General features: G+C 50.4%; 2 protein-coding genes across 3 annotated transcripts in view; both read left to right on the top strand.

Annotated features, from left to right (window-relative positions):
* Window positions 1-14,161, top strand: part of LOC128696636 (serine/arginine repetitive matrix protein 2) — a 194,856-nt gene that overhangs the window by 47,166 nt on the left and 133,529 nt on the right. The window lies entirely within an intron of this gene.
* LOC138851316 (basic salivary proline-rich protein 1-like) lies at window positions 6,249-8,980 on the top strand. The gene is made up of 2 exons (XM_070080331.1): window positions 6,249-8,140; window positions 8,527-8,980. Exon 1 carries the CDS (start codon window positions 6,250-6,252, stop codon window positions 7,342-7,344), a length of 1,095 nt encoding a protein of 364 aa, XP_069936432.1. The 5' UTR covers window position 6,249; the 3' UTR covers window positions 7,345-8,140; window positions 8,527-8,980.

A 14,161-nucleotide genomic window follows, 5' to 3' on the forward strand; every position in this document is an offset into this window, starting at 1 on the left:
TACACTCAACAGACTTATCCCCCTATAATTTTTGCACTCTCTTTTATCCCCTTTGCCTTTATACAAAGGAACTATGCATGCTCTCTGCCAATCCCTAGGTACCTTACCCTCTTCCATACATTTATTAAATAATTGCACCAACCACTCCAAAACTATATCCCCACCTGCTTTTAACATTTCTATCTTTATCCCATCAATCCCGGCTGCCTTACCCCCTTTCATTTTACCTACTGCCTCACGAACTTCCCCCACACTCACAACTGGCTCTTCCTCACTCCTACAAGATGTTATTCCTCCTTGCCCTATACACGAAATCACAGCTTCCCTATCTTCATCAACATTTAACAATTCCTCAAAATATTCCTTCCATCTTCCCAATACCTCTAACTCTCCATTTAATAACTCTCCTCTCCTATTTTTAACTGACAAATTCATTTGTTCTCTAGGCTTTCTTAACTTGTTAATCTCACTCCAAAACTTTTTCTTATTTTCAACAAAATTTGTTGATAACATCTCACCCACTCTCTCATTTGCTCTCTTTTTACATTGCTTCACCACTCTCTTAACTTCTCTCTTTTTCTCCATATACTCTTCCCTCCTTGCATCACTTCTACTTTGTAAAAACTTCTCATATGCTAACTTTTTCTCCCTTACTACTCTCTTTACATCATCATTCCACCAATCGCTCCTCTTCCCTCCTGCACCCACTTTCCTGTAACCACAAACTTCTGCTGAACACTCTAACACTACATTTTTAAACCTACCCCATACCTCTTCGACCCCATTGCCTATGCTCTCATTAGCCCATCTATCCTCCAATAGCTGTTTATATCTTACCCTAACTGCCTCCTCTTTTAGTTTATAAACCTTCACCTCTCTCTTCCCTGATGCTTCTATTCTCCTTGTATCCCATCTACCTTTTACTCTCAGTGTAGCTACAACTAGAAAGTGATCTGATATATCTGTGGCCCCTCTATAAACATGTACATCCTGAAGTCTACTCAACAGTCTTTTATCTACCAATACATAATCCAACAAACTACTGTCATTTCGCCCTACATCATATCGTGTATACTTATTTATCCTCTTTTTCTTAAAATATGTATTACCTATAACTAAACCCCTTTCTATACAAAGTTCAATCAAAGGGCTCCCATTTTCATTTACACCTGGCACCCCAAACTTACCTACCACACCCTCTCTAAAAGTTTCTCCTACTTTAGCATTCAAGTCCCCTACCACAATTACTCTCTCACTTGGTTCAAAGGCTCCTATACATTCACTTAACATCTCCCAAAATCTCTCTCTCTCCTCTGCATTCCTCTCTTCTCCAGGTGCATACACGCTTATTATGACCCACTTCTCGCATCCAACCTTTACTTTAATCCACATAATTCTTGAATTTACACATTCATATTCTCTTTTCTCCTTCCATAACTGATCATTTAACATTACTGCTACCCCTTCCTTTGCTCTAACTCTCTCAGATACTCCAGATTTAATCCCATTTATTTCCCCCCACTGAAACTCTCCTACCCCCTTCAGCTTTGTTTCGCTTAGGGCCAGGACATCCAACTTCTTTTCATTCATAACATCAGCAATCATCTGTTTCTTGTCATCCGCACTACATCCACGCACATTTAAGCAACCCAGTTTTATAAAGTTTTTCTTCTTCTCTTTTTTAGTAATTGTATACAGGAGAAGGGGTTACTAGCCCATTGCTCCCGGCATTTTAGTCGCCTCATACGACACGCATGGCTTACGGAGGAAAGATTCTTTTCCACTTCCCCATGGACAATAGAAGAAATAAAAAAGAACAAGAGCTATTTAGAAAAAGGAGAAAAACCTAGATGTATGTATATATATATATATGCATGTGCGTGTCTGTGAAGTGTGACCAAAGTGTAAGTAGGAGTAGCAAGATATCCCTGTTATCTTAGCGTGTTTATGAGACAGAAAAAGAAACCAGCAATCCTACCATCATGCAAAACAGTTACAGGTTTTTGTTTCACAGTCATCTGGCAGGACGGTAGTACTTCCCTGGGTGGTTGCTGTCTACCAACCTACTACTACTAGTGTTTGATAAATTACACATGTGCAACACTTAGGTATCTTTATTGAGGATACGTTTCGCCACACAGTGGCTTCATGAGTCCATACAAAGGACAATGGTGAAGAACAGGAGGAGTTTGAGGTAATCAGTCCCTCAGCCTTGAGTCAATATATGTAACACTTGAAACGTTTCCTCAATAAAGATACCTAAGTTTTGCACATGTGTCTAATTTATTGACTTGTTGGCTCTCTGAACCATTTATCCACAATAGTGTTTCTTAAAGGAGGAGGAGGCAGATGAAGGAAATAAATGGTATAAAATATCGACACAGTGGGAAAATAAACACATACGCAGTATAATGTGATCCTTTATTGACAACGTTTCGCCCACACAGTGGGCTTTATCAAGTCACAAACACATTTTACTGCTTATGTGTTTATTTTTCCGTGGCAGATGAAGTTCAAGGTGCTCCAGAATCTTCACGGTTACGGTGCACTTCACACCAACTCCAAGACTGAGGGACTGATTACCTCATCTTTTGTATATAGCTCTACTGTCTTCAAATTATGTCTTAGTATCTGTATTGATTAAGCCACTGGATGGCGAAACGTCTACAATAAAGATACCTAGATGTTGCACATGTGTCTCAGTTTTCTTCTTCAGTTGAGTACAGAAAGTAAGCAGGAGCAGTAGAGATGTGAAGACGATGTAATCAGTCCAACACCCTTGAAAGATGTAGATTTGAGGTTGTCAGTCCCTCAGCCAGGAGAAGAATTCTGTTTCATAGCCTGAAACAATGTGAAGAACAAGCGACGGTGTGAAGACTTGTATACCTTTACCAGGCAAAGGTATATAAGTCTCCACATGATCTCATCATCTATCCGTCCTCATCCCAATATGGCATTCTCCGGGTCACCATGTGTCACTCACACCTCACTCTCCGCCTATATATAATGTCTTTCAACCTCTGTATGTTAGAAGTGATCAAGGTCCCAGGACCAAAACGTTTTTAACAAATATGACCTAGTATTTGCTTACGTGTTTTTCTAAACCACTTTGCCAGTATTTATTACCAAGGTTTATACCGAAGCTGTAATATAACCGCTGGACTTCTGTTGCTTACACTTCTTGATATAAATCCCAGTAATCTGTTTGCCTTATTACGTACGCTTAGGCATTGCTGTCTTGGTTTAAGGTTGCTGCGTACCATAACCCCCAAGTCTTTTTCGCAATCTGTGCGGCTAAGTTTTATGTTATTTAACTTATAAGTGATAGGGTTATGAACGCTCTAGAGCTTCAGAACTTTGCATTTATTTACATTAAACTTCAGCCGTCACTTTTCTGACCAGGAATTGAGTTGCCTATCTTGATGGGGGGGGGATGGGGGCTGATAGACGACTTCATCTTCATTCAGCTCTGATCTTATCTAAATTGGACTTTGGAGTCCAGCTGTATTTGCAGCCTCTCCCATAACTCTAATGTTGATTATTACATTAATCAGGGGTTGAGTTTGTGTCTAGGTGCTTCTCGTTCCTTCTTGGTTGAGGGTCTGCATGCAGAGGCAAATGTTCCATCTTTGAAAGATCGGCGTGATGCCCATTGTCTTCATTATTTCATCTGCTCTCATGACCTTCGTGATTCTTTTACATATAAGATGGTAACAGATCTTAGTAGAACTCTTCCGTTTGATCGTCGACACTCTTTACTATGCCTATTTTCTCACCGTTTTCACTCGCTCTTGGCTTCCCTTAATTTGCCTCCTCTGTGTGTTCATCCAGCATCTTACCTTTTAAACCATACCCCCGGCCGGGATTGAACCCGCAATCGTGTCATTACGATTTCTTAAGTCATCTTACCTTTTACTTTCCCCTTGGGAAGTTCCGACGGTTCATGTTTGTTCTTTCCCACTTCCATGTGCGAACGCTCAATCACCTACAGTAACTTCATGCTCACTTTTACCCACTTCCAATCTCATTTTCGTGCCATTGCGGTCTACACTGATAGTTATAAGTCCTATGAAGGTGTCGGGTATGCAGCTGTTATTTGTGCTGACTGTCACCTGCTGACTGTAACCTGCATTGACTGTCACCTGTGATGACTGTCACCTGTCACCATCAACGTATTGCATCAATCCTTACCTCAACATTTGTAGTAGTTTCAAACTCCTATAGTGCGTTTCAGGCTTTCCAGACATTTAATTCCCCTCATCCCATCTTTCTACGTATCCAGCTTTGGTTAAGTTGCATTTCTAACAGACACAAAGACATCTTTTCTCCTGGGTCCCTGGACACGTATATGTTCAGGGTAAAGAACATGTAGACTCTGCTGCTCGGTCAGCAGTTCATAACTTCTTTTTTATACAGGGGCCTTCCTTTCTCAGACCATTTTCAGACATCTTTAGATAACTTAGCAGCCGCTGGCAACAAAGGTGGTCTTAGATGGCTCACAATAAATTGCATTCTGTCAACCCGTGTTTAGGGTTTTGGTCATCATCATATTGCTGTCATGTCTGGGAGGCTACACTCTCTCGCTTGCGTATCGTATCAGACTCACGTATCTCACTCGTGGGAATGTTTTGAAAAGCGCTCAGCACCGCTCTGTGAGGATTGCCAAGTTATGTAATCAGTTCAACTTCTCTTAATAGACTGTCCTGTCTATCAGTGGGCATGAAGAATTTACTTCCTTGGTTTTCACCGCCCTAACGCACTCGACCTGACGTCCTCGCTGAAAGTCCCATCTTTGATGCAAACTCCCTCTTTGACTTTGTTTCGGAAACTAACTTATTACACCAACTTTGATTATGTTTTCCTTTAGACGCTTCCCACAACCCTCGCTAACTGCCTCTTAACACACTCCTACTACACAACTCTTTGACATTTGCATATTTCTTGTTTATCACATTCAACCTTGCGGTGTTGTATGACCCCATTTGAGTTTAGAGCTTAGTACGATTATTATTATTATTATTATTATTATTATTATTATTATTATTATTATTATTATTATTATTATTATTATTATTATTATATTGCCTTATTACGTACGCTTAGGCATTACTGTCTTGGTTTAAGGTTGCTACTTACCATAAACCCCAAGTCCTTTTCGCAATCTGTACGGCTAAGTTTTATGTTATTTAACTGTGGGTCAGCCACAGACCACAAACCCACAGGTTCAGAAACACCACAGACCCACAGGTCCAGGGACCACCACAGACCCACAGGTCCAGGGACCACCATAGACCCTTACGTAAAGGGACCATCATAGACTCACAGGTCCTGGGACCACCATAGACCCACAGGTACAGGGACCACCAGACGCGCAGTTCCAGGGACCATTACAGACCCACAGGTCCAGGGACCACCACAGATCAAGAGGTCCAGGGAACACCACATACCAACAGGTCCAGGGACCATTAGACAAACAGGTCCAGGGAACACCACAGAACAACAGGTCCAGGGATCACCACAGACCAACAGGTCCAGGGAACACCACACACCAACAAGTCAAGGGAACACCACAAAACAACAGGTCCAGGGAATACCACACACCAACAGGTCCAGGGAACACCACACACCAACAGGCCCAGGGACCACAATAGGCCAACACGTCCATTGACCACCACATACCAACAGGTACAGGAACCACCACAGACAAACAGGTCTAGGGACCACCACAGATCAACAGAACCAGGGGACAACCACAGACCCACAGGTCTAGGGACCACCACAGACCCACATGTCCAGGGAGGACCACCGAAGCCACAGTTCTAGGGACCACCACAGACCAACAGAACCAGGGACCACCACCGACCCACAGGTCTAGGGACCACCACAGACAACAGATCCAGTGACCATTACAGACCAACAGGTCCAGAGACCACAACAGGCCCAGGGACCACCATAGATCCAGGGACCACCACAGATCCAGGGACCATAGATCCAAGAACCACCACAGATCCAGGGACCACCACAGACCAACAGGTCCAGAGACCACCACAAACCAACAGGTCCAGGGACCACCATAGATCCAGGGACCACCACAGATCCAGGGACCACAGATCCAGGGACCACCACAGACCAACAGGTCCAGGGCCCACCACAGACCAGGTCCAGGGACCACCAAAGACCACAGGTCCAGACACCACCACAGGCCCACAGGTCCTGGGACCACAGACCAACAGGTTCAGGGACCACCACATGCCAACAGGTCCAGGGACCACCACAGACCAACAGGTCCAGGGAACACCAAAGATCAACAGGTCCAGGGAACACCACAGGCTCACTGGTCCGGGGAACGCCACAGACCAACAAGGCCAGGGACCATCCCAGGCCAACAGGGCCAGGGACCATCCCAGGCCAACACGTCCAGGGACCACCACAGACCAACAGGTCCAGGGACCACCACAGACCAACAGGTCCAGGGACCACCACAGACCAATAGGTCCAGAGATCACCGCAGACCCACAGGTCCAGACACCACCACAGACCCACAGGTCCAGGGACCACAGACCAACAGGTCCAGGGACCACCACATACCAACAGGTTCAGGGACCACCACATGCCAACAGGTCCAGGGACCACCACAGACCAACAGGTCCAGGGAACACCAAAGATCAACAGGGCCAGGGAACACCACAGGCTCACTGGTCCGGGGAACGCCACAGACCAACAGGGCCAGGGACCATCCCAGGCCAACAGGGCCAGAGACCATCCCAAGCCAACAGGTCCAGGGACCACCACAAACCAACAGGTCCAGGGACCACCACAGACCAACAGGTTCAGGGAACACCAAAGATCAACAGGGCCAGGGAACACCACAGGCTCACTGGTCCGGGGAACGCCACAGACCAACAGGGCCAGGGACCATCCCAGGCCAACAGGGCCAGGGACCATCCCAGGCCAACAGGTCCAGGGACCACCACAGACCAACAGGTCCAGGGACCACCACAGACCAACAGGTCCAGGGACCACAGATCAACAGGTCCAGGGACCACCACAGACCCACAGGTCCAGACACCACCACAGACCCACAGGTCCAGGGACCACAGACCAACAGGTCCAGGGACCACCACATACCAACAGGTCCAGGGACCACCACATGCCAACAGGTCCAGGGACCACCACAGACCAACAGGTCCAGGGAACACCAAAGATCAACAGGGCCAGGGAACGCCACAGGCTCACTGGTCCGGGGAACGCCACAAACAGGGCCAGGGACCATCCCAGGCCAACAGGGCCAGAGACCATCCCAAGCCAACAGGTCCAGGGACCACCACAGACCAACAGGTCTAGGGACCACCACAGATCAACAGAACCAGGGGACCACAGACCCACAGGTCTAGGGACCACCACAGACCCACATGTCCAGGGAGGACCACCGAAGCCACAGTTCTAGGGACCACCACAGACCAACAGAACCAGGGACCACCACCGACCCACAGGTCTAGGGACCACCACAGACAACAGATCCAGTGACCATTACAGACCAACAGGTCCAGAGACCACCACAAGACAACAGGCCCAGGGACCACCATAGATCTAGGGACCACCACAGATCCAGGGACAATAGATCCAAGAACCACCACAGATCCAGGGACCACCACAGACCAACAGGTCCAGAGACCACCACAAACCAACAGGTCCAGGGACCACCATAGATCCAGGGACCACCACAGATCCAGGGACCACAAATCCAGGGACCACCACAGATCCAGGGACCACCACAGACCAACAGGTCCAGGGCCCACCACAGACCAGGTCCAGGGACCACCACAGACCACAGGTCCAGACACCACCACAGACCCACAGGTCCTGGGACCACAGACCAACAGATCCAGGGACCACCACATACCAACAGGTCCAGGGACCACCACCTGCCAACAGGTCCAGGGACCGCCACAGACGAACAGGTCCAGGGAACACCAAAGACCAACAGGGCCAGGGAACACCACAGGCTCACTGGTCCGGGGAACGCCACAGACCAACAGGGCCAGGGACCATCCCAGGCCAACAGGGCCAGGGACCATCCCAGGCCAACAGGTCCAGGGACCACAGACCAACAGGTCCAGGGACCACCACAGACCAATAGGTCCAGAGATGATAAATTAGACACATGTGCAACTCTTGGGTATCTTTATTGATGAAACGTTTCGCCACACAGTGGCTTCATCAGTCCATACGTAGGAGAAACTTGAAGAACAGGAGGAGAATGAGGTAATCAGTCCCTCAACCTTGAGTCGATGTGTTCAGTCCATCAATCTTGAATAGAATGATTCTATTCAAGATTGATGGACTGAACACATCGACTCAAGGTTGAGGGACTGATTACCTCATTCTCCTCCTGTTCTTCAAGTTTCTCCTACGTATGGACTGATGAAGCCACTGTGTGGCGAAACGTTTCATCAATAAAAATACCCAAGAGTTGCACATGTGTCTAATTTATCAACATGTCGGTTCTCTGAACCATTCATCTAGGTCCAGAGATCACCGCAGACCCACAGGTCCAGACACCACCACAGACCCACAGGTCCAGGGACCACAGACCAACAGGTCCAGGGACCACAACATACCAACAGGTACAGGGACCACCACATGCCAACAGGTCCAGGGACCACCACAGACCAACAGGTCCAGGGAACACCAAAGATCAACAGGGCCAGGGAACACCACAGGCTCACTGGTCCGGGGAACGCCACAGACCAACAGGGCCAGGGACCATCCCAGGCCAACAGGGCCAGAGACCATCCGAAGCCAACAGGTCCAGGGACCACCACAAACCAACAAGTCCAGGGACCACCACAGACCAACAGGTCCAGGGAACACCAAAGATCAACAGGGCCAGGGAACACCACAGGCTCACTGGTCCGGGGAACGCCACAGACCAACAGGGCCAGGGACCATCCCAGGCCAACAGGGCCAGGGACCATCCCACGCCAACAGGTCCAGGGACCACCACAGACCAACAGGTCCAGGGACCACAGACCAACAGGTCCAGGGACCACAGATCAACAGGTCCAGGGACCACCACAGACCCACAGGTCCAGACACCATCCCAGGCCAACAGGGCCAGAGACCATCTCAGACCAACAGGTCCAGGGACCACCACAGACCAACAGGTCCAGGGACCACCACAGACCAATAGGTCCAGAGATCACCGCAGACCCACAGGTCCAGACACCACCACAGACCCACAGGTCCAGGGACCACAGACCAACAGGTCCAGGGACCACCACATACCAACAGGTCCAGGGACCACCACATGCCAACAGGTCCAGGGACCACCACAGACCAATAGGTCCAGGGAACGCCACAGACCAACAGCGCCAGGGACCATCCCAGGCCAACAGGACCAGGGACCATCCCAGGTCAACAGGTCCAGGGACCACCACAGACCAACAAGTCCAGGGACCACCACAGACCAATAGGTCCAGAGACCACCACAGACCCACAGGTCCAGGTACCACTATACACCAACAGAACCAGGGACCACCACATGCCAACATGTCCAGGGACCACCACAGACTCACAGGTCCGGGGACCACCACAAACCCATAGGTCCAGGGACCACCACAGACCCACAGGTCCATGGACCACCACAGATCAATAGAACGAGGGGACTACCACAGGCCAACATGTCCAGAGACCACCACAGATCCACAGGTTCAGAGACCACCACAGACCCACAGGTCAAGGACCACCACAGACCCACAAGTTCAGGGACTACCACACGCTCACAGGTCCAGGGACCACCATAAACCGACAGGTCCAGGGACCACAGACCAGCAGGTCCAGGGAACATCACATGCCAACAGGCCCAGAGACAACCACAGACCAATAGGTCCAGGGAACACGACAGACCAACAGGTCCAGGGACCACCATAGACCCGTACGTCCAGAGAACATCATAGACTCGTAGGTCCTGGGACCACCATAGACCCACAGGTCCAGAGACCACCGGACGCACAGTTCCAGGGACCATTGCAGACCCACAGGTCCAGGGACCACCACAGATCAAGAGATCCAGGGAACACCACTTACCAACAGGTCCAGGGACCACTACAGACCAACAGGTCCAGGGAACACCACAAACCAACAGGTCCAGAGAGCACCACAATCCAACAGATCCAGGTAACACCACAGACCAACACGTCCAGGGACCACCACAGGCCAACAGGTCCAGGGGCCACCACAGACCAACAGGTCCAGAGCAGACACCACAGACCAACAGGTCCAGGGAACACCACATTCCAACAGTTCCAGGGAACACCACAGAGCAACAGGTCCAGGGAACACCACAGAGCAACAGATCCAGGGACCACCACAGACCAACAGGTCTGTGCAATCAGTTCATGGACCACCACAGACCAACACGTCCAGGGAACACCACAGACCAACAAGTCAAGGGAACACCACAGACCAACAGGTTCAGGGAAAAACCACAGACCAACAGGTCCAGGGAACATCACAGACCAACAGGTCCAGCTACCTCCACAGACCAACAGGTCCAGGGACCAATACAGGCCAACAGGTCTAGGGACCACCACAGACCAACATGTCCAGGGACCACCACAGACCAACAGATCTATCTGCCACTACACACCAACAGAACCAGGGACCACCACAGCCCAACATGTCCAGGGACCACCACAGACCCACAGGTAAAAGGACCACCACAGACCCATAGGTCCAGACCACCACATACCCATAGGTCCAGGGACCACCACAGACCCACAGGTCCATGGACCACCACAGGTCCAGGGACCACCACAGATCCATAGGTCAAGAGACCACCACAGACCCACAGGTCCAGAGACCACCACAGACCCACAGGTCCAGAGAACACCACAGGCCCACAGGTCAAGGACCATCACAGACCCACAGGTCCAGGGACCACCACACGCTTACAGGTCCAGGGGACACCACAGACCCACAGGTCCAAGGAACACCACAGGCTCACAGGTCCAAGGAACACCACAGACTCACAGGTCCAGGGACCACCACAGGACAAGTCCAGGGAACTCCACAGACCAACAGGTCCAGGGAACACCACAGACCAACAGATCTAGGGAACATCACAGACCAACAGGTCCAGGGACTACTACAGGCCAACAGGTCCAGGGACCACCACTGACCAACAGGTCCAGGGAAGATCACAGACCAACAGGTCCAGGGAACACCGCAGGCCAACAGGTGCAGGGAACACCACATTCCAACAGTTCCAGGGAACACCACAGAACAATAGGTCCAGGGGCCACCACAGAGCAACAGGTCCAGGGAACACCACAGAACAACAGGTCCAGGGATCACCACAGTGCAACAGGTCCAGGGACCACCACAGACCTACAGGTCCAGGGAAAAACCACAAACCAACAGGTCCAGGGAACACCACAGACCATCAGGTCAAGGGAACACCACAGATCCAGGGAACATCACAGACCAACAGGTCCAGCTACCTCCACAGACCAACAAGTCTAGGGACCACCACACACCAACAGGTCCAGGGACCACCACAGAGCAAGCGAACGAGGGTAGCACCCCAGATCCATAGGTCCAGGGACCACCATCGACCCATAGGTCTGGGGACCACTACAGACCATCAGAACCAGGGACCACCACGGACCAAGTCCAGGGACTACCACAGACCAACAGAACCAAGGACCACCACAGGCCGGCAGGTCTAGGGACCACCACAGACCCATAGGTCCAGGGACCACCACAGTCCCACAGATCCAGGGATCACCACAGACCCATAGGTCCAGGGACCACCACAGACCCACAGGTCGTGGGACCACCACAGACCCACTGGTTCAGGGACCACCACAGACCCTCAGGTCCAGGGACCACCACAGACCCACAGGTCCAGGGACCATCACAGACCCACAGGTCCAATGGCCACCACAGACTCACAGGTCTAGGGACCACCGCAGACTATCAGAACCAGGGGACCACCATAGACCCACAGGTGCAGGGACCACCACTCACCCACAGGTTTATTTACCACCTCAGACCATCAGAACCAGGGACCACCACCGACCCACAGGTCTAGGGACCACCACAGACCAACAGAACCAGAGACCACCACAGACCAACAGGTCCAGGGACCACCACAGACCCACAGGTCCAGGAACCACCACAGACCCACAGGTCCAGGAACCACCACAGACCCACAGATCCACTGGTCCAGGGACTACCACATGCCCACAGGCCCAGGGACCACCACAGACCAACAGAACCACGGGCCACCACAGACCAATAGAACCAGTGACCACTGCAACATTAAAACATACTTATAACTTAGGCCGACAGGTAATTATGTACCTGGAGCTTGAAGTAATTACCTTAGGCACCTTATTATTTACCTGGGTCTGTATGGTAATTATGTACCTGAGGCTGGAGGGTAATTCTGTACCTGGGGCTAAAAGGTAATTTTGTACCTGGGGCTGGAAAGTAATAATGTACCCTGACCGGAAGGTAGTTATGTATGTGAGGATGGAGGTTAATTTTGTACCTGTGGCTGGAGGTTAATTATTCACCTGAGGATGTAGGTTAATTATGCACTCGAGGCTGGAGGTTACTTATTCACCTGAGGATGGAGGTTAATTATGCACCTGAGGATGGCAGTTATTTAGGCACCTGAGACAGGAGGTTAATTATATCTTAAGTGACATCAGGTGGCTAGTAACTCAGTGGAATTGTCTTTGGCTCATAATCGAAGGACCGGGTGCTGTTCTGGGGCGGATGGAGACGTGCTGGTAGCTCTTTATGTAGCAGTTGTCACCCTTTACCTAGCAGCAAATAGGAACCTGCGTACTTACCTAGCGATAAATAGGTTCCTGGGTGCCTTGCTACAGCAGGGAGGCTGCGGTAGTGTGAAGGGTGAGGGAGAAGAGTGTTGGTGTTGATGGGTGAGGGAGAAGAGTATGTTGGTGTAGGTGGGAGAGAACAGTGTGTTGGTGTAGGTGGGAGAGAAGAGTGTGTTGGTGTGGATGGGAGAGAAGAGTGTGTTGGTGTGGGTGGGAGAGAAGTGTGTGTTGGTGTGGATGGGAGAGAAGAGTGTGTTGGTGTGGGTGGGAGAGGAGAGTGTGTTGGTGTGGATGGGAGAGAAGAGTGTGTTGGTGTGGATGGGAGAGAAGAGTGTGTTGGTGTGGGTGGGAGAGAAGAGTGTGTTGGTGTGGATGGGAGAGAAGAGTGTGTTGGTGTGGATGGGAGAGACGAGGGTGAGCTCTAGAGAGTATTGAGAACTCACTACTGGAGATATGAACCCATATCTCCCTCAGTCTTTATCCTCTTTTATGGTTACACTATATCATCACCCATCTCGGTGAGGGTGAAGGTGCAGGGTGAGGGTGCAAAATGAGGGTGCAGGGTGAGAGTGCAAAATGAGGGTACAGGATGAGAGTGCAAAATGAGGGTGAGGGGTGCAGGGTGAAGGTGAGAGTGCAAAATGAGAGCTAGAGGCGCAGGGTGAAGGTGAGAGTGCAGGATGAAGGGTGCAAGGTGAGTCGGCGCAGGGTGAGGGGTGCAGGATAGTGCTCATAATGGTATTGCAGCGTAGTGATAGATTACAGCAGTGTGAGGGTACAACAGCAGTGTGAGGGTACAGCAGCAGTGTGAGAATACAGCAGCAGTGTGAGAGTACAGCAGCAGTGTGAGAGTACAGCAGCAGTGTGAGGGTACAGCAGCAGTGTGAGGGTACAGCAGCAGTGTGAGGGTACAGCAGCAGTGTGAGGGTACAGCAGCAGTGTGAGAGTACAGCAGCAGTGTGAGAATACAGCAGCAGTGTGAGAGTACAGCAGCAGTGTGAGAGTACAGCAGCAGTGTGAGGGTACAGCAGCAGTGTGAGGGTACAGCAGCAGTGTGAGGGTACAGCAGCAGTGTGAGGGTACAGCAGCAGTGTGAGAGTACAGCAGCAGTGTGAGAGTACAGCAGCAGTGTGAGAGTACAGCAGCAGTGTGAGAGTACAGCAGCAGTGTGAGAGTACAGCAGCAGTGTGAGGGTACAGCAGCAGTGTGAGAATACAGCAGCAGTGTGAGAGTACAGCAGCAGTGTGAGGGTACAGCAGCAGTGTGAGAATACAGCAGCAGTGTGAGAGTACAGCAGCAGTGTGAGA

The sequence above is a fragment of the Cherax quadricarinatus genome, unplaced genomic scaffold (assembly GCF_038502225.1).
Source record: "Cherax quadricarinatus isolate ZL_2023a unplaced genomic scaffold, ASM3850222v1 Contig327, whole genome shotgun sequence".
NCBI lineage: Eukaryota > Metazoa > Arthropoda > Malacostraca > Decapoda > Parastacidae > Cherax > Cherax quadricarinatus.

Excerpts from the sequence above, each read along its gene's own strand:
- LOC138851316 (XM_070080331.1), top strand. The coding sequence starts at position 6,250 with ATGCCAACAGGTCCAGGGACCACCACAGACCAACAGGTCCAGGGAACA.